The sequence below is a fragment of the Thalia democratica genome, chromosome 3 (genome assembly GCF_965202585.1).
Source record: "Thalia democratica chromosome 3, ktThaDemo2.hap1.1, whole genome shotgun sequence".
In the NCBI taxonomy this organism is placed as follows: domain Eukaryota; kingdom Metazoa; phylum Chordata; class Thaliacea; order Salpida; family Salpidae; genus Thalia; species Thalia democratica.
Window position 1 is genome coordinate 76,243,338 of NC_139167.1, and position 22,969 is coordinate 76,266,306.

Here is a 22,969-nt window from a genome sequence, read left to right on the forward strand (position 1 = left end):
TGTTTATCAAGTAACTATTAGCAACTCATCGCCACGATTTCCAGTTTTTAAAATAATTAAATGATATCTTATTAAAATGTTTTTTGCAAAAAATAAATAAATAATAATAATACCAAGTTTTTAACTGCATTAAAAACCTTCAGATTTGTTATACAGTAAGCTTTTGAAGAAAATATTCTACCTGAACTAAATTGGTTAAATTTATATTTTATTACTTATACACAAATTAATATGACTAGTTAATAATTATGAATAAAAAAGTTAACAACAAATAAAGATGTACAGCATTTTGAGTTTTTAAGAATTTACTACTCGAAAAAATACTGTTTATACTGAACAATAACACTTTTGAGATATACTTTAAAATACTTCAAACTTGAACAGTTTGTAGTGTAAAACACTTTTTAAAGTTTAAAGGGAAACCTATTTTATTATCTAATACTTAGCAATGATTTAAAAACTACATCCTGTATTTAAATCGCCTATGTAAAGTAACACATTTTACTTATATGTAGAAAGTTCAAGTTAGGTTGTAGTCATAACAAAAAAGGAAGACGAAAGCTCAGTGTATTTTTCAAAACGTTCGTGTAATAAAAATAAAATGAGTAACCTAAACATACTTATGTAATGAAACTAACATTTCATTTCAATATTTTAAAGCTCGTAAATAAATATGTAATTTTTTGTAACAATAAAAGCTTTTCCAAAACATTTTTAATAATTCTCAAAACAAGCTTTTCCAAATTTATTTAAAAGCGGATGTTGTAAACTATTTTACGCAGATTTCGTGACGTTCTTCCAGTATTATAAAAACAAACATTTTTTATTGTTAGGAGTTACATTTGTTTTAGTGCTTATAAAACGGAATTTGACTTGCATTTACTTGCAGTAGCAGTTTCGGCAGTAGCAGTATCATTGGTTTTTGGTAAAGCTCGAAATGTTGTATTATAAAATATTTAAGTTTAAGTCTGAAATACTTCGTTTTCTTTAGTTTAAGATACTTCTTGTTTCTTGTGTTCAACTGTAGTCTTAGTTAGTGTGTCGTGTGACTATTTTATATTTGTAAATAAACTTTTGTTGACTTTTAAATATCTTAGATGTATTTATCTCATCTAAAAATATCTATCCCCATTTATTACCCCTAGCAATTTAGATTGGATAATTAGACACCACGTCGGCATCTCTTATCAAGACACTTAGTTGCAAATGGTGAATAAAAATGCACATGTTAGAAATATATACAAAAAACTATTGATAAAAAAAAGTATTGATATTAAAACAAATTAACTGAACCCTCGTACTTTGTAATGATTATTATAGCATCAAGTTTTAGTATAGTTTAAAACTAACTAAATAAAAGGTTTATAAGTTTTAACAGCTAACTTGTTTTACAAGAAGTACTTTTTATTTTAACTGTTAAAAATCAAAATTTAATTAGCTATTTGTTAACCTACATATTTTAAACAGTACTATTTTAATATAAAAATGATAAAAGTTCGTAAGAAAATGCTAGTGTACAGAAAAAAAAGATAATAGTTTTTTTTTTTATTTTTTTAGCTTAATTACTTATTTTGATATTAATCTTAAATTGTCATCAAAAACTTAACGGTTCAATTTGCTGAGTTAAATTACTTTTTCTAAGTAAGTAAAAAAGAATACACGTGCACAGTAAACTTCCTCTTTCGCACTTTTTAAGTTTGATCTTCCTGTTTTATTCGCAGCTTTCACCAAAAAAAACTAGCATTTTTAATCGCTAATACAAACTGTATACAAAATACGCATGATAGTATCATTTATTTATTTTCCTTTAGTTTGACTTGAAAAAGTATTAGTTAAGTTTACAATACTATTTAAAAAAAACTAGCTCACACTTTAACAACAATAGATTAAATATCAATTCTAACTGAACTGTTTTGTTAGTAAGGATGATAAATAGTTCATCTGTTTAAATAGCAAAGCATTAAAATAATCGATTTTTTACCTACAAAGATTTAAATTTATTTTCTGAAATGACTTTAATTAGATTTGTCGCCAATAGTTGATCTATTTAAGTTTTTTTTGACAAATACAAGTTTGTTTATATAAATTTTAAAATAGTTTAACATTTTTGCTACGAATATTTAAATTACACATTACTGCCTAATTAAAAAGTCGTTTAGCACAAACTTAGATAATTAAATTACAAAAGGCAATTAATTTTATGTTTAGCAACTGAATAAACTCTTTCAAAAAAGTTATAAAATGTATAGAAAAATTTACTGCTTTGAACTTTAAGCAATAAAATATTTATCTATGTATTCATATGTTCTAATTTAAAAAATAATGTTCAAATTGTTTCCATTAAGCTTTTATCGATAACTTTATTAAAATAGAAACTTGTGCAAACTGAGTTTTAAATAAGCAGTAGAGTTATTTTTTATACGAAAAAAGCACTTGTAAATATGATTTCTTTAATTAACAAATGCGCTTTTTTGCAACAAACATAATCAGTTTTGTAGTCATTTTACCTTTATAAAAGGTTTTGACCATAAAATAAAAATAGCGGTGTAATATCAAAATCCACCCGCGTTCAAAATCCACCCGATTTTATTACATTTTCTTTATTTACTTGTTTTTTTTTGTCTTTTTTTATTTATTTTATTTTAATTACTTTTCACTATCACCGTTACCCCTATCCCTTACCCTCGTTCGGTAAGCGGTTCTCGAATTTGACTGGATGGATTTTGATCGGGTAGATTATGAACGCGGGTGGTTTTTGATCTTGGTTGGATTTTGAACGTTTCCCGAAATAGCAAACTAAATTTAAGATAAAATAAGAAAAGTTTTATTCATTTATTATTAAGTCTTAAATAATTTTAATGTTATTTAATAGGTGGACGTGGTGCTAATTGGGTGATGTGAAAGAAGATGGTAGTAAGGTTGATAGTATAACTGACAACGAATCTATTAAAGAAAATTATTACAATTTCTTTAAATCTCTTTAACTATTGAGTTATCTTGTTGAAAAACTGAAGTGTCGTAAATTGAGCTCGTTTTAATTTGTTATAATTGATATGCAATTATTTTTATCTGTTTTGTTGATTAGTACTTATGAATGTGTTTTATTACAATATCATTCATACGTAATCACAAAAAGTATATAAAAATCACTTTGTTTGTAGCCATAATTGTACTGTTTGTAACTTTAAGGCCAACAATACAATTTTTATTAAAATTGCTATTTTTGTTTAAATAATAAAGTTATACAAAACTTTCATACTTAGCAAATGCAAATTTGTATTAGTAAAAGATATTCATAACAATACATTATTTAATAAAGTTTATATAGCTTATTTGAAAGTTAATACGAGAAAATATTGATTATAACGATAAAGATAAACTTAAAACACTTTTTAATGGCTACTAAACAATTACAGCTTTTATATTTTCTTTACATTTGACACTTGTTTGTGTTTATTTATTTAGTTTTTTTTATATCAATTATTTTTAAAATAGTGCATATTAAGTAACTGCTGATTTAGCAACAATATGAGAAACTAAAATTAGTTTTTTATTAATTTCTGTGTAAAAGTAAGGAAAATAAGTAAAAATTTACTAACAGTAAGCATTTTAAAAATCATGGTAATCTTTTTGATATATGTAAACTAAATCATTATTACTTTAACTTATAGTAAAACTGTAATATAAATAAATTCTAACCATACATAAGTATGCTTTTAACTTTTTTTTTGCACTTTAGGATATTTGATGTCAATAAATACCGTATACAAAAGTATTGAAAACATGAAGTGTTAAAATGTTTTATTAATAAGACCTACTTTTCAAGAATTACTTATGTACAAGAAATTTTACTAGACAAATTGCTTAAATATATAAAAACTTTTATCTATATAAACGCTTTAAATTAAAAACGATATTAAAGTATCATAGTAATACGAAACACAAAGTTTTCTCAAAAGAAACCCTTTTTAACAGCTAAGTTTATATGGTTAAATTAATATATTAAACTTCTACTTATTATAAATCATATTATTTATATGACTTCAAATAAATAAAACCACGAAATAAAACCATTTGTAAATTTTAATTACATATTGATGATCAAAATGTTTTTATGGAACAGTTATTATATTTTAGTTTTATATTTTTTACGACATTTAACGAAAAACAATTTTTACTAAAACTTAAAGTATGATATATTCAGATCAAAAAATTTTAACTACTGTAAAATTATCATTTTAACAGAATATATTTATTAATCTTATATTGTACAACAATGTATAACATTTGTTTCTTTTCTAGGTACCTTATTTCATATATAAACTGTAATTTTTTACTATTTAAGATATTTACGTTTAACCTTTATAAATTGTTAATTATGCATAAGTTAAGGAAACCGATTTAATGCTAATTTAGTATCTTTGCTATATTTTTAGTTTGTAAATAGCTACAAATCAGTATAAAAAAAACTTAACTAAGTTAACCTGATTGTAAATTCAAGGGTCATTACAGTTTTGATGTTACGTATTATAAAAATGTGTAAAGAAATAAGTTAAAGTGTTTTAAGAGTTGTAGTACAATTTTTTTGGTCGATAATGTAATTCTTTAATTTACTATAGCAAGCTATAGTTCTAAGTTTATCTGAATATCAATTGAGTTTGTGAACAGTTATAAAAACTTCAAATCAAAATTGTAAGTTCATAAAATTACTATAGATGTTACTTGGTAAACATTTTGCAAATAAGACTATTAAATAATAAAATTAGTGGGAAAGGTTACTGTAGATCATTTTTAAGATGTTGAGTTCTAGTCGTAAATTTTTGATTATTATAGTTGTTTAGCTTTTACTTTGAACTTGAAATTTAAGAAAATAGTATAATAACAAGTTCTAATACAGTTTATTGCAAGTTAAATAATGAATTTTAAGTACAAAAAAACTGCAAATTTCACGTTCAATTAAATTTAATGAAGGATAATTATCAATCGTAACAAAAAATACATTTTAAAATGAGCTTTAACGTTATGATATCAGCAAGTAAGCATTTAAAGCAAAACCATAAAAACTGGTACATATTTTTGAAAAAGAGTTTTTCGAATAGCCAAAATAAACGAAAGAACTTACTTATAAAGTTTTTTAGTATTATTTAGCAGTAAATACTTTTATTTTCACAAGTTCCGATCAATTAAAAAATTCTTTATACACTTAGAAAATGCATTTATAAAACTTTAAATAAAAACTTTTTTTGTGGTTAAAGTGTGCCTGTTTGTATAGAATACGTTAGAGCTGTTAAAAATACTAAAAAATAGTATAAAGTTAAAACTATTTTCTGAAGTATTAAACAATATCATATATCTTAAAAGCTTTTCTATTCACTATAAGTTTCTTAACACAAGAAATTGTTAACATTCTCGGAATAATTAAAGTATTTTTATTTCAATATCAAACTCAAACGTATATTAAATATGTAAAATATACGAACATTAATATAATAAAACTAAGCTGTGCCAATTAAAAATGTATAATAGTTTAAATTATTTATAATTAGACAATGCACCAAAAAGTAAATTTAAGAAAAAGTTTTACTTTTTTATAAGTTACACTCCTGAAACAAAACTAGCAAAGTAACACGAAAAACGTTTTTACATAAAAGGCTTCACATCAAAGAAACATTATTTGTATTTGATAACATAGTTGAGTGTAAATTGCATTTCCGCACAAATTTGTGTTTCCTGCAATTTATGTAAGCAATTGTGAAAAATCACAATTTTAGTTTCTCAAAGCACATTGATACGCCGAAAAACTAATATAAAACATTATTTAAAATGTTCAATATAAAAAGTTTAAAGTTTTATGCAACTGATATAGCCTTATTTAACTTTTATGTTGGTTAATCTAAATAATCACAATCTAAATTCTAAAATTTTTCATTTAACTTGCCACGCTGATTGCCTTAACTGTACATTTAGCTAAATATTTTAAATGTATTGCTAGTTTTTAAATATTCGTATAATTTTCATTAATTTGTAAGTACATATAGCAAAGTTTAAATGCTTATGTCAATGTACAACTCAAGAGTTTTAGTGTAAGTTTCAATTAATGGCCTTTTTGCTCCCCCTTTGGCCCCTTTGCTGATTATGGCCCACATTGTGAATACCTGGTATACATTTATTTTTGATAATCAATTCAAAAGAATCAATTATCATGTAATCATACACAGTAAGCTAGTTTTAAGCACACTAATTTTATCATTAGGCTACTGGGTTGTAATGAAATAATAATACAGTAACATTAATAAGCTATTTTCAGTTGAACTTAGTGAATCGTAAGTGAATTATAGTAAAAAATTCTTATTAAAAAAATTTTGAAAACTAATATCATTTTTGTTTTAAATGTTATTTAAATTTTTTAATTAAAATAATTATATGTATCGTATAAGATTTAAGCAAAACCAAAAAATATCTTGTTTTAAAAAATAAGTTTTGGTAAACACTAAAATTTAAAATTTTAACTAAAAATAAGTAAAAAACCAAAATTTTCTCTAAAAGGTTGAGATTTGTCGCGCTATCTTTCATATATAATGAAAACTTCACAAATCAACAGCATTCGAGGCAACCTACGACCAGTTTCATCCTAATTAAAACTCATTTACAGCGGTTTCTCGCAACTCTGCCTGTCTAATGAGTCTTAATAAGGACGAAACCGGTCGTAGGTTGCCTCCTATGCTGTTGTTGTCGTTGTTAATCGTGTAGTGAAATTCGTTAATTATTAATATCAAACTAAAAATGCTTAAAAAAGTTCTAAAAATTGTGTTTGCTTTAATTTACAATACAAATTGCTTTAGTTTGTAGAAGGCTAGGAATTGAATTACTAGAATAATAAAAAAAACATTAAAATTGAAATTTTTTGAAGGTATGCATTATAAATTATATAATATTTTGTTCATTAGCGTTGTTTTTAACGTTTTTTATACATATATTTGTTACATATAGATAAAACGTTTTGATATCGCATTTAGTTTTATTTTAATAGCTTTTCTAGGAAAACTGACATAATAATAATTTGATAGCTGAAACTGGAAGTTCATGTAGTTTAGTTTTCCTCGAACTTCTTTAAAAAGTTAAAGCATACTTAAGTTCCGGCGTTGTACTTATATAATACGTTTTAAATAATAATACAATAAATTAAGAATATTTAATTGGCCATTTAGCAAATAAAAGTTTTGTAACACAACTTATTTTTAAAGGATCAGATAACTTACCGAAAAATGACGATTAAAATTTTTAGAAAAAAAAATACAAATGTTATATTTAGCTGATCTAACAAATACATTTGTTTAGTGTAAACTATAATTAGTACGTAAAAGACCTTGTTGTATAAGCATCATTATAAACTCTTGTAGTACACTAGCGTTATGTTCCACATTACCTCTAAGAAACATAAATTTAACTAATAAGGATAAAAACTCTCTTATTCGTCAAGTTACACTTGCATATTAAAATTTTTTTAAATCCTAATTTGAACTTAATGAAGCTTCATTCGGTCAACAAAACACCATACTAATTCATTAAAGTCCCTTTGGTAACACTAAAGTACTAATCTTGTTGCAAATCTGAATGCATAAAAATAAGTTAAAAAGAAAATAACATTTCATCTCAACCTAAAAAAAAATTGACTTGAAAAGTATATTAATTGTCAGTTTTTAAAAATTGTTAAGTAAATTAAAAAGAAGTTAAAAAATATCGAGTATTTGATCTAAGAAATTTAATTCCTTGAAAAATAAATTAATTTTGTAAACAAATTACCGACTAAATATACTCAAACTTTTAATGTATCATCAATAAGAAAGTTCTAAAAATCTAACAGATAAAAAAACATTATCAACACTTTACAAGTGCAATACTTTTTGTAAAAAAGAGATAACTTTAAATCTATCTTAAATTAAAATAGAAGAAAAAAAAATTACAAGCTCTGAACCTGTATTAAAATTATGCTTTAATCAGTTGATAATAGTAAAATCGTAATGTTTAAGCAATATTTTCCAAAAACGACTTATTAAATTGTTTTTAAACAATTTAATTTGTTAACTGCATCGTTTTTCTACATAGATGCCGAGTATAAGTAGAAGCAAAAATGTCTACATACATTTACTTTAAAAAGACGTTGTACGTGAACCTTTTATTCAATTAGTAATAGGATCAAGAAAAATATTAATTTTACTATTAGACTAGAACAAAAGCTGGTTATATCGATTCATCGGAATACAACTTAGTTTTGATTTATAAAATTTAATAGCAAAACATAACAACAATTTTTCAAACTTAATTTTTCACATTCGCTTTTGTTTAGTTTAAATAAGTAATACGATAATTTATACATACTCAAAAGTTAAAGTTTTATGATACTTTCTTTACTCTGAAGAATGTATGATGAACTTACGTTGCTATACTATAAATCGTTCAATAAAAGATTTTTTTTTAGATGTTTGTACTAATTTTTTATATGGTAAGGTTTGTTTATCTTTATTTTTTCATTAATAAAGTTTTATACAGAAAAAAATTTTGCGATTACATAATAAACAAGTTTGTAACGGTTTTTAAGTTTTTTTTGAAAGTTTTTAGTTAACTACTACTTTGTAGTAAAAATCAGAAAAAAAACCATTTAAAAATTTGATACTGAATTTATTCTTTATATATAAATTAATTAGGAACAAAAACACGGCTACAAAACATAGTTATAAGAAAATGAGAAAACAAAAAAATATTTTTATTTGTTCTATACAGCAGTTTTTTTAGCAGAAATCTTCAAACATAATATCAAATGCTGTTGATGATTAACTAATTGATGAAAAACTCAAACTAAACTGGAACCGTTGATATTTGCAGGAAAACAATACAATAACCTAAAAGAAATTAACGTTCAAAATGAGTAAAATTTATAAATAAATTAAAAAAAAATTTGTACCTTGACAAAAGTACTTTTACCTTGAAGACTTTTAGTTTAGTTATTTCATTTTTCTTTTAAATCATAAGTTTAAAAGATTTAATTTCTACCCATCACCACTTTATTTATACGCAACATAAATAAAACATATAACAAAACAGGTTACTCAAATAAGTATTAATTAAATTCTCCTTACCTAATGACCACAATATGCCATATATCCTTCATCATTAATATGACTATGAACATGATAATCAACTTCCTTGCAATCATCAAAAGCGTAATATTCTTTGCACAGAAAACATTTGACTGTAGTTTGACCGGAAGCATCATTAGTTAAAGTGACATAAGTTGTGTAAAGATTAGGGTACCTCCAAACCGCATAATCGCAGACAAAATTCGATATATAACTGCGAATCATTTCAGCTTAACAACAAAAAAGCCTGTGATATTATTTGATAAAAAAAAAGATCATTAGCTTGGCTATACAGCAAAAACTTTTTTATAAACTGTTTTCATCATTGTATAAATTTTATGAGACATAGAACTTAAGTTGCTTAAAAAATCTAGAATAAATAAAATTCTAAGCGTGACTTTAAGTAATACTTTATATAAACTAACACTTTTTATTGATTCAACTTGTTTTAAAGTGTAGACTGCTATTTTAAGACAAGCCAGCTTAATTTTTATATAACACTACTTAAAATATATATAGAGTTAAAAATAAAATTTACACACATAAACATTTATACATGGTAAATATAAATATATGTTTTATATACAACTAATAATTTTTTTTTTGTTTTACCCAGTTTAGTTATTTTTTTTTGATGGTCTATAACGTTTAAAGAATATGGTTTTAATGATCATAGTCTTAAAACTGTTCCTACATTCTTTTAAAATACCAAAATTGTTAACAGATGTTCTTTTATTTTTACAACTATTAAAATACTAACATGGTCGAATACATCTTTCTTCCTTTTTAAAGTTCTTCACTCTTTCTATTAGTGGTATCGAAAATTTAATTCTTTTGTATATAGAGGTCTGACTATAGAATGTCAAAATTGATTAAGCTATTAAACATTAGTAAATACTAAAACTCACAAAAACATAGTTTAAAATTTATTGGTGTGATAAAATTTTTAATGTATTCATTGCTTAAATAACCTTAAGAAAAGCTAACGCAGCTAAAAATAGTGAACTGAATAACAATTTATTATAAGATAATAAAAAGCACAAGAAACACTTTACCTAATGTGTTATTTACTTATTTAAAAATGTTTTATCTATTTGTTAGGGAATATTCATTTTTTTTACAGTTTATTCTTTTGTAAATAAACATAAATAAAGTATATTTAGATGTCTCTTTAATCCATTTAAGATAAAGAAAATAAGATAGTACGACATTTAAAGAATTAAGTCACTGCTGTATATTTAAACTGAAAAATAAGGTAAGTTAAAATTTGAAGTTTTATTAATTTTAAACACTTTTATTGAATTTTGTTAGTGTTTTTTTTCTTAAACAATATTTTTAGCGTAACTGTAAATGTCTCTCGATAAATGTAACGTTTTAAGTAGAAATTTAAATTGTAAAACATTTTAATTGGATGTAAGCTAAACACATAACTAAATTTATATTTCAAAAACTTATACCGTTCTACAGTTTCAGCTGACTAGTAAACAAGTACTTATGTATTAAAAACTTTGTTAAATGTAAACCTTAGGAACAGTTATTTTATGTCTTTTATATCTTTGTAAGAAACTTTTTAACAATAAATTACAAAAATTGGTGATCTTTAAAATAAGCATACAGTAGCGTACAAACAAATTATTTTACTTGGCACAGAAAGTTTTTGAATATAAAAAAAAATATTGTAGTTCATTTTAGTTAATGATTAAACAGTGGGCTGGTTTCCTGAGCGACCCCTGGAAACAACTTTAAAAAAATAATAAAAACGCGGTTGAATATGGTTTTCGTTTAAAAATATTTATTAATAATTAAATCTGTATGCTCAGTTTTTGACATCAAGGGAAGTTTAGTTCGTAACTTTTTTGAGCTTTATCAAAAAGGTTTTATAATGTTTTGTAGAATAAAGAAGTATAAATTATATAAAAGTGTTATAACTACGAAAGTTGCGAAACTTTATAAAGGAAGCTTTTAGTATAAAATCTGCAAATCAGTTTGAAAACATGTTTTTAAAACTATTTCTGATTTATTTCACATCTCAAAGGGTTTCATATTTAACTCTTAAAACTTTTGACGAAATAACACATTGTTTTTATTCTTAGAACATTCAAAAACCGTAATTTCACATTTTTTTTGCTTTAAATAAATCTGTCAAATAATTCTTTATATTCGCTATTAGTTTGTTTTTAATTAAAACTTTATTTTAAACAAACTTATTGTAACTTGGAGTTTATGACAAAAATCTTATTCATATATCATTAAATATGTTTTTCTATTATTATCACAAGTTAATTACATTTTAGATTAGTTTTTCGATTTTATTTTATTATGTTTAATTCATTTCCTTTTTCATGTTGGCTTCACAATGTTTTGGCTTCGATTTTATTTCCACATGTATTATATATTTTCTTGTTCATGTTAGCTTCACAATGTATTGACAAAATTTTCACATTGTCAGTAAAAAAAGGACTTCCGTATAAACTTATTTAAATCACTAGAAACTAGAAAACTGAAGTGCTAATCAAAATTTTTCATTCTGGTAAACTAGTGTTTTTAAACTTTTTTAATTCTAAATATTTTCATGTTAATGCAAAAGTTGAGCCATTTGTGTTATAGACAACATAGTTTTCTATAGTTTATTATTAAAAGCCTCTACATTAAACACTCTATTATTTAACAAAAAATGCTGTAACTCCACTGGAAAACGTTTAGAATTACCCAATAAAAATTACTGGTTACCATTTTTTTTTATTTAAAATAATTATACGTATCGTCTAAGATTTAAACAAAAGCGAAAAACATCTTGTTTAAAAACAAAAATGAAATGCTGCGCTAAAAACTTTTACTTAGGATTTTAACAACATAATAAGTAGTAAACCAGTATTTATTTCATATAGCATAGTTTAGATATTTATGACAATGTTCACCTCAATAATATCGGTGTGAGTGTATAATAATGGCAGTGTGCTTTCCGATTTGGCCCCTTTGCAGATTATTGCGTACATTGTGAAACGCTGATGTACATTTATTTTTAATATCAAATTCAGAATAGTCAATTGTCATGTAACCGTACACAGTAAATTTCACGCCCACTTGTTTTATCATTAGGCTACTGGGTTAACATGAAAAAATAATACAGTAATAGTAATAAACTACTTTTATTTAAACTTAGTAAATTGTGAAATAAATGTAGCAAAAAACTTATAACAACAATAAATTTAACTTAAAATTATTTTGTTTTTAATGTTATCCAATTTTTTTAACTAAAGTTACTATAAATATTGTTTAAGATTTAAACAAAAGCAGAAAAAATCTTCTGTAAACAAACAAAAAAAGGTGTGATAGAAAGTTAAATTTAGGATTATAACTAAATGATAAATGATAAACCATTATTTACCTTGGTCACCATCAACAAGGCTTAGAAGTCTGGCGCTAACTATCATAAGTAATTAACTTCGCACAACAGCAGCAGCCGAGACAACCTACGACCGGTTTCATCCTAATTAAAACTCATTAACAGCGGTTTATCGCGACTCTGTTTGCCTGATGAGTCGAAAACGGTCGTAAGTTGTCTCGGATATTGTTACTGATGTTGGTGGTGTGGTCAAGTTAATTATTTACTGATACTAAACTAAATATGCTATAAAAAGTTATGAAAATAATTTTTGCTTTAAGTTACAATATAAACTGCTGCAGTTTGTAGAAGCCTAGAAATAGGAAATGTTTGAATAGTAAAAAACATTTAAATTGGTGATTTTTGAAGGTACCCATTATTAATTGTATAATATTTTCTTAAAAGCCTTGTTTTAATAGTTTTTAAGAGGCATTATTACACAAAGACAACGAACTTTTGTATCGCACTTAATTTTATTTGATAATCTTTTTAAAAGTTTGTATACTAATAATTTGAATAAAAAAACCGTTTAAATTTCATGTATTTTAATTTTCCTGGAACGTGTAAGTGATATTAAAAGGTAAAAGAATGGTTAAATTCCGGCATCGTATTTAAATAACTTGCTTTATAGATAAAATTAATAAATTAAGAGTTGTAAAGTGGCCATTTAGCAAAAAAAGTTTTGTAATGGAAAGGCTTATAAATAATATCGAGTATTTAATCTAAGAAACTTATTTCCTTAAAAAATAAATTAATTTTGTTGATAAACAAGCACCTTAAACTACTTAAACTTTAAATGTTTGATCAATAAAAAACTTCTCAAAATCTAACAGATAATAAAAACGTTATCAAAACTTAATTAGTACAATATTTTCTTTACAAAAGAGATAACTTTAAATCTATCTTAAATTAAAATAGGAGAAAAAATTACAAGCTTTCGACATGTATTGAAATTATGCTTTAATCAGTTTATAATAGTAAAATCGTAATGTTTAAGCAATATTTTCCAAAAACGACTTATAAAATTGTTTTTAAACAATTTAATTTGTTAACTGCATCGTTTTTCTACATAAATGCTGAGTATAAGTAGAATCAAAAATGTCTACTTACATTTACTTTAAAGAGACGTTGTACGTGAACCTTTAATTCAATAAGTAATAGGATCAAGATAAATATTAATTTTACTATTAGACTAGACACGAAAGCTGGTTATATCGATTCATCGGAATATAACTTAGTTTTAATTTATAAAATTTAATGGCAAAACATAACAATAATTTTTCAAACTTAATTTTCACATTCGTTTTTGTTTAGTTTAAATAAGTAAAACGATAATTTATACATACTCAAAAGTTAAAGTTTTATGATACTTTCTTTACTCTGAAGAATGTATGATGAACTTACGTTAGTATACTATAAATTGTTTAATAAAAGAAATTATTTTTTTTTTAAATGTGCTATTACTAATTTTTTATATGGTAAGGTTTGTTTATCTTAATTTTTCATTAATGAAGTTTTATACTGAAAAAAATTTTGCTAAATTTAATAATGCTGTTTTCTACATACTCAAAAGTTGTGATACTTTCATTACTCTAAAGAATGTATGATTAACTTACGTTGCTATTCTATAAATCGATTCAAAAAAGAAACTAGATGCTTTGCAAATTCTAATCTTTTATATGGTAAAGCTGGTTTCTCTTAAATTATTTATTTATGAAGTTTTATATATAATACAATTATTATGATGACATAAAAAACAAGTTTGTTAAGATTATTATTTTTGCTTTAAAAACTTTGTAGTAAAAATAAAAAAAAAGCATTTTGATACGGAATTTATTATGTATAATAATACCAACTTAAAACAAAAACACGGTTACATACACAATTCGAAGAAAATGAGAAAACAAAAATTTAATATTATTTGTTCTACACAGCAGATTTCTTTAGTAGAAATCTTCAAATATAATATCAAGTGCGGTTGATGACTAACTAAATGATGAAAACTCAAACTTAATTGGAACCGTGGATATTTGCAGGAATACAAAACAAAAACCTGAAAAAAAATTAACGTTCAAAATGAGTAAAATTTATAAATAAATTAAAAAAAATCTGTACCTTGACAAAAGTACTTTTACCTTGAAGATTTTTAGTTTAGTTATTTCATTTTTCTTTTAAATCATAAGTTTAAAAGATTTAATTTCTACCCATCACCACTTTTTTTATACGCCACATAAATAAATCATATAACAAAACAGGTTACTCAAATAAGTATTAATTTAATTCTCCTTACCTAATGACCACAATATGCCATATATCCCTCATCATTAACATGACTATGAACATGATCATCAACTTCCTTGCAATCATCAAAAGCGTAATATTCTTTGCACAGAAAACATTGAACTGTAATTTGATTGGAGGCTTCATCAGTAAGTTCGTAAATTGTATAAAGATTAGGGTACCTCCAAACCGCATAATCGCAAACAAAATTCGATACATAACTGCGAATCATTTCAAATTGACAACAATAAATTCTGTGAAATAATTTGATTAAAAAAAATATTATTAGCACGGCTGTGCAGCAAGAACTTATTATAAAATATTTTCATTATTACATAAAAACTTATGAGGTATAGAACTTTAGTTGATTAAAATACCTAGAAAAAAGTAAAATTCTAAGCTTTTCTTTAAACCATACACTATACAAAATTACACCTTTTATTAATTTAGCTTGTTTTAAAGCTAGACTGATTTTTTAAGACAAGCCAGCTTAATTTTTATTTACTTAAAGATTCTACTTAAAAGATTTATTAAATTTTTAATCAAATTCTGCACATAAACATTAATATCTATTAAATGTAAATATATATATATACAACTAATTAAAATTTCTTTTTTGGTAATACCCGGTTTAGTTAATCATTTGTTTAAAATTGGTATATAACGTTTAATTGAATTGGCTTCACTGATCAGAGTCTAAAACTTATTCCTAAATACTTTTAAAGTATTAGAATTGTTAACAGATGCTCTTTTATTTTTACAATTATTACAATTACTAATATGGTCGGATACAGCTGATTTTCATTTTAAATATTCTTCGACTCTTTCTATTAGTGGTTTTTCTATTAATTGTTATTCATGCAGAGGTCTGACTGTAAAATGTCAAATTTTATTAAGTCGTTAAACATAACTAAAGCGTAAACTAACAGAAATATACTTTATCATTTGAAAGTATAATAAAATATATAATTTTTTACTACTTTATTTAACCTTTAGAAAGACAAACGCAACCAGAAAGATATTTCTGAATAAGTTTCAATTACCATTCAAAATGCATAATAAATACTTTACCTTACGTTTTTTAAACTTAATTTTTTTTTTATCTATCTATTAGTTTATATTTATTTTTTTTACAGTTTATCCTTTGGTAAGTAAACCTTATTAAAATATATTAAGATGTTTCTACAATGCACTATTAAAATATTATTAATATTGAAAATTAGATAGTACAGCATTTTAAAATATATGCTACTGTTGTATGTCTTAAATTTATAAAACAAGGTGAGTTAAAATTTAAAGTTATACTAGGTATTAATTCTTTTAATAATTTTTTTGATCTTTTCCTTAAATAAGATGTAAAACACATACATTTTTAATTGGATTTAAGCTAAATATATGACTAAACTTATATTTCAAAAACTTGTACCGTTACAAAGTTTCAGCTGACAAGTAAACTAATACTTTGTTAAATGTAGGCTTAAGGAACAGTTATTTTATGTCTTTTATATCTTTGTAAAAAACCTACTTTACAGTTAGTTCAGAAAGTTTTCTAAAATAAACGAAATAATTTTTTGTTTCCTGTGCGACATCTGAGAAAAAACTGGGATTAACTTTATAAAAATGCAATTGAATATGTTTTCTTTTACTTTACTAAAACATCATATATGTATGTTTATATTTTGACATTGACTAAAGTTTAGCTTTTTTTTTAAACTACGTTAAAAATGACGTAGTTTTATAATTTTTTGTTGGAAATTAAATGTATCAGTTAAAAATCTTATAACTACGATAGTTGCTTAACTTAATAAAGTAAACTTCTAATATAAAATCAACAAAACAAAAGTTTTTTTTATTCTATTTTTGATTTGTTTTAAAACTTAGTTGTTAAGCAGATTTTTTAATGTAAAAACAAAATTCCAACTAATCGATTAAATAAAGAAATATTTCATCTACTTGATAATCAAAGTCAGTATATAAATGAATTTACTAATCTGTATGTGAATAAATAATAATTAAAATTTAAGTTTTATAACAATATTCAATTTTTTACAATTTAGTGAAATAATAAAAAACCTTAACTTTGAATCAGTTTAAAACTTAATATAATATTCGTTTAAAAAATTTTTAATTTTTAAATGTAGAATATTAAATGTAAAAAAAAATGGTATAAACAATAATAAAAAATAGAATCATGTTAGCATCGAATTACAATTACTTTTTTTAAAGGTTTAATTTACCATAAATCAATTACTAATTTTATACTGAAAAACATCAATTCGTTTTAACAGACTTATATTTTTGATTAACTTACTCATACTATTTATTATAATTATAATATTTTTTAAAAAACAATACAATTTTTTTTACTAAAAATTATTCGTATATAACTTCAAAATCTTAATTACATATCAAGCTCTTACAACTACGTTAAGTTATGTTTACACAATTTTAACTTTTCAGTTTAAAATATAGTCAGAATATAAAAAACTACTTTTCTTATTGCTTACAAACTATAATATTTGAAAAGCTCATTTTTATTGCAATTCAAAACAAAATACTAATAAAAATAAAATTACCACAAATCATATACAAATATTTTAGTAAAAGATACAAATTAGTTGTATCGGACTCACATATCTACGATTCAATTTGCAAATCAAAATGTGTAATCGAAAATATTGCTTGCATGCTATAAAAATAATATAATATTTTTTGCAACTTAAATAATTAACTTTCGGCTTTAAAAACTTAAACTATCATGTCAAACTACATTATAAAAAGTTTACACAAATTCGACTGTACAGTCATGCTAAACTACACAGTCACAGAAACTGCTTGAAAATTAAAAGCCATCCTCATCGTAATAATCATCAGGATCCGAATGGTCTATGACGTCATCGTCCGAATTGTCATCGCTGAGCTGTTCTTCCCAAAAATTTATTTTGCTTGACACGTCACGGTTGCTCGAACCTACGAGCAAAAAAGTGTCGTCGGAGTCTTCCTCGTCTGATGAAATGTAAATGACTGGATCTGACTGGTTGCAAGGGAGGTCTTTTGTGACGTCATCAGCTTGCTTTGTTTCGTCATGTTGGGTTGCGGCGTTGTTGGTTTCTTCACAGCCTTCATTGTCATCACTTTGCTTATCACTGTGGAATTTAAGTTATATAAAAATACTATACTTACAATTGCGTAGGAAATTCAAAGTTTCTTTACACGAACATCTACTGTTTAATTTTACATACTAGACAATACAACCCAAATTACTCACTTTCCGTACAAGTCACACTTTTTATCATCATCAGTCTTTTCATTATAGGTACGCAGTTTGGTACGTTGCTGCAAAGCTGCTTCTTCAATCTTTTCATCGTCATTAGCTTCTTCATCGCTTGAAAAAAGAATGCCACCCTCATTGCCTTCATTGTGGGTTTTTTTCTAAAAATAATATAACCATAGCAATAAAAATGGTTTTGGTATAATCTAAGCAAATAAGCTTTTGTGAGTTATATTTTTAACGAAGCTAGTAAAACGATTTTAAAACCATATTTATAGATTATTAAATGAAATCTAAGAACTTTAAGTCAGTAGATCTTAAAATGACTATATTTCAAAATACAATAATTTAAAATTATAAATAATTCAAATTCTAAATTAGTTACACCGTTTACTTAAAAAATTTTATATTTACAACTAAAAATACATATTATTGAATGTTTACTTTTGGATCCAAAGTGTTCTTTTCATCTCTATTTGAATCTAAACTGCTAGGAACTTTTTTCATAGGTGCTGACAGAATAACTTGCTTTTGCTGATCTGTCTTATCATTTGCTTTAGAATTAGTTTTCTTTCTAGTACTATACTTTACTATTTTTTTTGTGAAGTAGTAACGTTTTTAGAGTCATTTTCTTCGAGAGCTACCTGTTCAGTTTGGTTGGGAGGGCCGATACCAGTATCGAGAAGAGATATGTTTGAAAATTTTGATAAGGCATATCCGTCACTTACATCATTTGCTTCAACAGTAATTATTGGCGAGGAAGTTGAAGCAACTTCATCTTTGGATTGATCACTCGAGGTTGCACAAATTTGATGCATTTCATGTGAAGATGAAATTAAAGTGTCAGGACGATACTTTAAACTACCGCTCACTATATCATTCACATCTGGCGATTTTAAAGGAGGTGTTTTTTCAGGAGATAACATTTCAGGAACTGAAAAAACATTTGATGTTTTATCAGAAACATTTTCGGTAGAAACTGTAGAAGTTGGCTTTTTTGTATCTGACCGGCCAGGATGTTTTTGTTGGTTTTTCTTCTCTTTTGTTATCAGAACCTTTCTTTTTACCAGTAAATAAGCTTTCAGTACTGTTTTTGTTGTGTAAAGATGCTGAGGCCGAATTTTGTTCAGTATCAATGTTTTCAGCAACAATAGAAGGTTTAACAGAAGTACTTGCAGTAGAAGTAGACACAGGTTCTATTCTTTTACACATTTGACAATTGAACTTTCTAGTGCGTTCACTTATTCGACATCCGATGTGAACGCTAAACACCTTACATGTATCACAAGTCATAATCGCCCATTTTCCATCTTTATCGCTATAATTTATACCCTGAGGACATTTACAAGTATCCGCGTAGCAAAATATTGTAACATCGAGCAAATCCCTGAAGTTATCATCAGTTTCCCACGAGGCGTCTTGCACAGGGATCTGAACTCCCAGTTGAACCATGTTTTTTATGAACTTGTCTGTATTATACCGGGACACCTGAAATGCTCCGAGCCAGCGCTCAAAGCCTGTTTTTGAAAGCACTGCTTGTGGCCATATACTGCTTTGCAGCAGTCAGGTTTTAAAACGAAGCACTCTTCGAACGGCGGCGACATTTCGTCCGAGCAGTTGATACACTCAAGGTTGGAATTTATTTGCTTTTCTGGTCCTTTCGCTGCTTGCTTGTTTCTGCGCAGCACAAAGTGAGGATTTCTTTGTATGTACCTTGGCCTCGGTCTGTGAAGAACGCAGTACGACGTATATTTATCAACAAATATAGAAAGAGCCTTGTTCTCAATTCCGCAGGGCAGATGGAACCACGCGTTGCATTCTACTTGACTGCATTTAATGCAAGCGCCTCTTTCGCAGCAGTACCTACACGTTTTTCTCGCTGCTTTTCTAACTTCAGCTTTGATGTCCTTTGCCGCATACCCTTTATAATGGGTCCTTGTAATGTCTTCGTTGTCTTTGTCTGAGTACAGCGTGGTCGATAGCAGCTTGCAAAATTCATGGAAGATCAGCCCCGATTGAACGTGAGATTCAAAATTTCCATAGAGCGCCAGTGCATCCAATGGAGACTTGCAGAAGACGCAAGGTCTATCGTTGACAGACATTTACTTTAATTTAAAGATTAACAACCTGAAAATATTATTGTTGTAAGTATGTTGTTTTCTATATTGCTGTTTTTAAGTGTTAGCAGAAGCTGTTAGAATACATAAAACTCTGCTAAGAGGTTGTGGTGTATTGATAAAGTTTTAACTTAAACTTATTACATAATTGTATTAGACGGAAATTTGAAACATGAGTTATTTTGAAATCATGTTTATTAAGCAAACAAGTAAGATATAATTTACAATTACCAATTACTTTTGATAGCAACTGAATTTAAAATAAATTCTGAATAAGTAAACAGTTATGTATTTCATCAGAAAATGATCAATTAAAAGAACGAATCAAAATTGTTAAGAGACAGATTAATAATTTACAACTACATAGTTACAACTTAATTAATAATTTTTCTGAAATAAGCACATGTACAAAACTAAACAAAACAAATAATAAGTAAAATAATATAAGAGACAAACGATACCTATAACATTTATAATCATTAGACTAAACGTACTGTTGCTTGCACAACTTAGGTCTAAATAGTTTTATAAATAAATACTATAAAAATTCTAATTATTTTCTAAATAGTAGTTCTAACTATGATTGTGCAAGTATTATAGTTATAGTCTTTTTCTAATCACAAGTAAAGCACGTAAAGATTATCTTCAAAGCGTTTTAGAATGTTAAATGTCGTTTGTCGCTTGCTTTTATTTACTAATTGTTTATTTTGTTTTGTTTTTTATGTATGCTTATTTTAGCTTGATTACTGAATAATTTATAACTACGTATTTATAACTGTTAATCTATATATCTAATTAGTTTTGCTTATTTTTATTAATTGCGTACTTTCTGATAAAACATATAACTGTTTATCTACTCAACATATATTTTAAAATTAGTTGTTAACATAAGTATTTAATAAGTGTTAGCTTAAATATATTTTACTTGTTTGCTTAAAAAAATAGTTTTAAATAAATCATGTTTAAATTTATGTTTAATATCAGTAGTATTTAACTTTTACTCAAAATATTTGGTTGAGAAGTGTTTCCTTTTTCAACCAAAACTGAAATAAGTTTTAGGTAAAGAATTAGTAATACTTATCTTAAATGTAAGTTTTAATTATTCTTATCTTAAATGTTTTAAATAAACTTCTGAATTAAATGTTTAGTGTAGCAATGTATTCTGAGAAACTAAAATTATTAATGTAATTTTTTCACAATTGCTTGCATAAAAGTTAAAGGGGCTTACATCAGTTGCATAAATCTTTAAACTTTTAATGTTGAATATTTCAAATAATCTTTTGTATTAAATGTTAAGTGTTTCAATGTATTCTGAGAAACTTATATTATCATTGTAATTTTTTCAAATTGCCTAAATAAGTACAGGAAATACAAATTTGTCTTAAAATGCAATTTACACTCAAGTATGTTACCAATTATGAATAATAGTGATCTACCGAATCTAAGATTCGGACTCATTTTCGGTCAAATCTGGAATTTTTGGACTTAGTTTCAGGTACATAAATACCCTAATACCAAAATAAGATTCGGATTCGGAGGGTGCTTTACAAAATTAAACGGATTTAAAATCGTTGTCTGCACTTTATTCATACTTATATTAATACTTTATGTAAAAAAAGAGTACTTTCAGGTGTATCTTAAATTAAAACGGGAAAATAAAATTTTAAATTTTGAACCGTTCTATAATAAACAATATTGTGTTTTAATAATAAAAATCGTAATATTTAAGTAAGTTGTTCCTAAATCAGTTCATAAAATCATTTTAAAGCAATTAATATGTTAACTGCACCATTTTATCTACATAAACGCTGAAAATTAGTCATATATACCAGATTATTTTCTTCTATACATCAAATTCAAAAGTTACAATTTAATCAAAAATTTATACGATAAAAATAAAATAAGCATATTTAAAACGTTTTAAAAATTTACACCTACAAAACCTAAACTGATGTTCCTCACATTCTAAACAGACATAAAACAGACAAAACTATAACTCTAAAAACTCCTTAAATACTTAAATTGTTTAATAAATAGACAAAACGAGATAAAGTACTAACCTAAATTATTCTAACTAAAAATTTTCTAAAGCTAAACTAAAACTAAAATTTAAAAACTCGGTAACAAAAGTAATACTAAAGTCCATAAAAAGATGAAATAAGTTATACAAATACCTTTGTAAAAAGAGTTTTATTTATTAAACCGCAAGAATACAAAAAATGTAGAAAAAACTTACAAAAGCCATAACAAGTTTTAAAGTGCATACTGAAAAACATGCTAGAAAGAGGGTTGCCACTTTATTTTTCAAAATTTTTCCAGGTTCTTAAAGGTAGAATATTTTGGGTCTATTTTTAGTTTTAAGTTAAGTTTTATGTAAGAAGCTGTGTAAAATAGTATAAAAACATTAAAAAGATACTTTTAAGTTACTTTAAATATGTTTTTTTAGTAAAAAAGTTTTTTGATGATGACAAAAAATCTTTTATATATGGTAAATTTTTTGCATAAATCAAAATTTTACTACTGAATATGATAAAATTCTTATAAATTCCAGGTTTTTCTCGTTATTTGATCAAATTTCTAGGTTTTTTTAAATATTTTAAATTCAAAGTTTTCAAGGTTTTTTTAGGTTTCCAGGTAAATTGGCAACCATGTAGAAAAATATTTTATAAATACATCTGAAGTTTGGAAAGTTATAAGATATGCATGTAGATCAGGGTTTCCCAAAGTGGGCAAAATGGCCACCTTAGCAGCTATGAGGAGCAAAGCGGCCAAAGGGAGG

The 22,969-nt window shown here is 25.2% G+C and overlaps 1 protein-coding gene across 1 annotated transcript; it reads right to left on the reverse strand.

The window, feature by feature from the left end:
* Positions 1-19,530: 19,530 nt before the first annotated feature.
* On the reverse strand, positions 19,531-20,175 carry LOC145832552 (G2/M phase-specific E3 ubiquitin-protein ligase-like). Its single transcript, XM_082939867.1, has one exon. The coding sequence runs from the start codon at positions 20,173-20,175 to the stop codon at positions 19,531-19,533; it is 645 nt and encodes a 214-aa protein (XP_082795993.1).
* Positions 20,176-22,969: the final 2,794 nt, after the last annotated feature.

Coding starts and splice junctions, on each gene's coding strand:
- LOC145832552 (XM_082939867.1), bottom strand. CDS start 20,175: ATGTCTGTCAACGATAGACCTTGCGTCTTCTGCAAGTCTCCATTGGAT.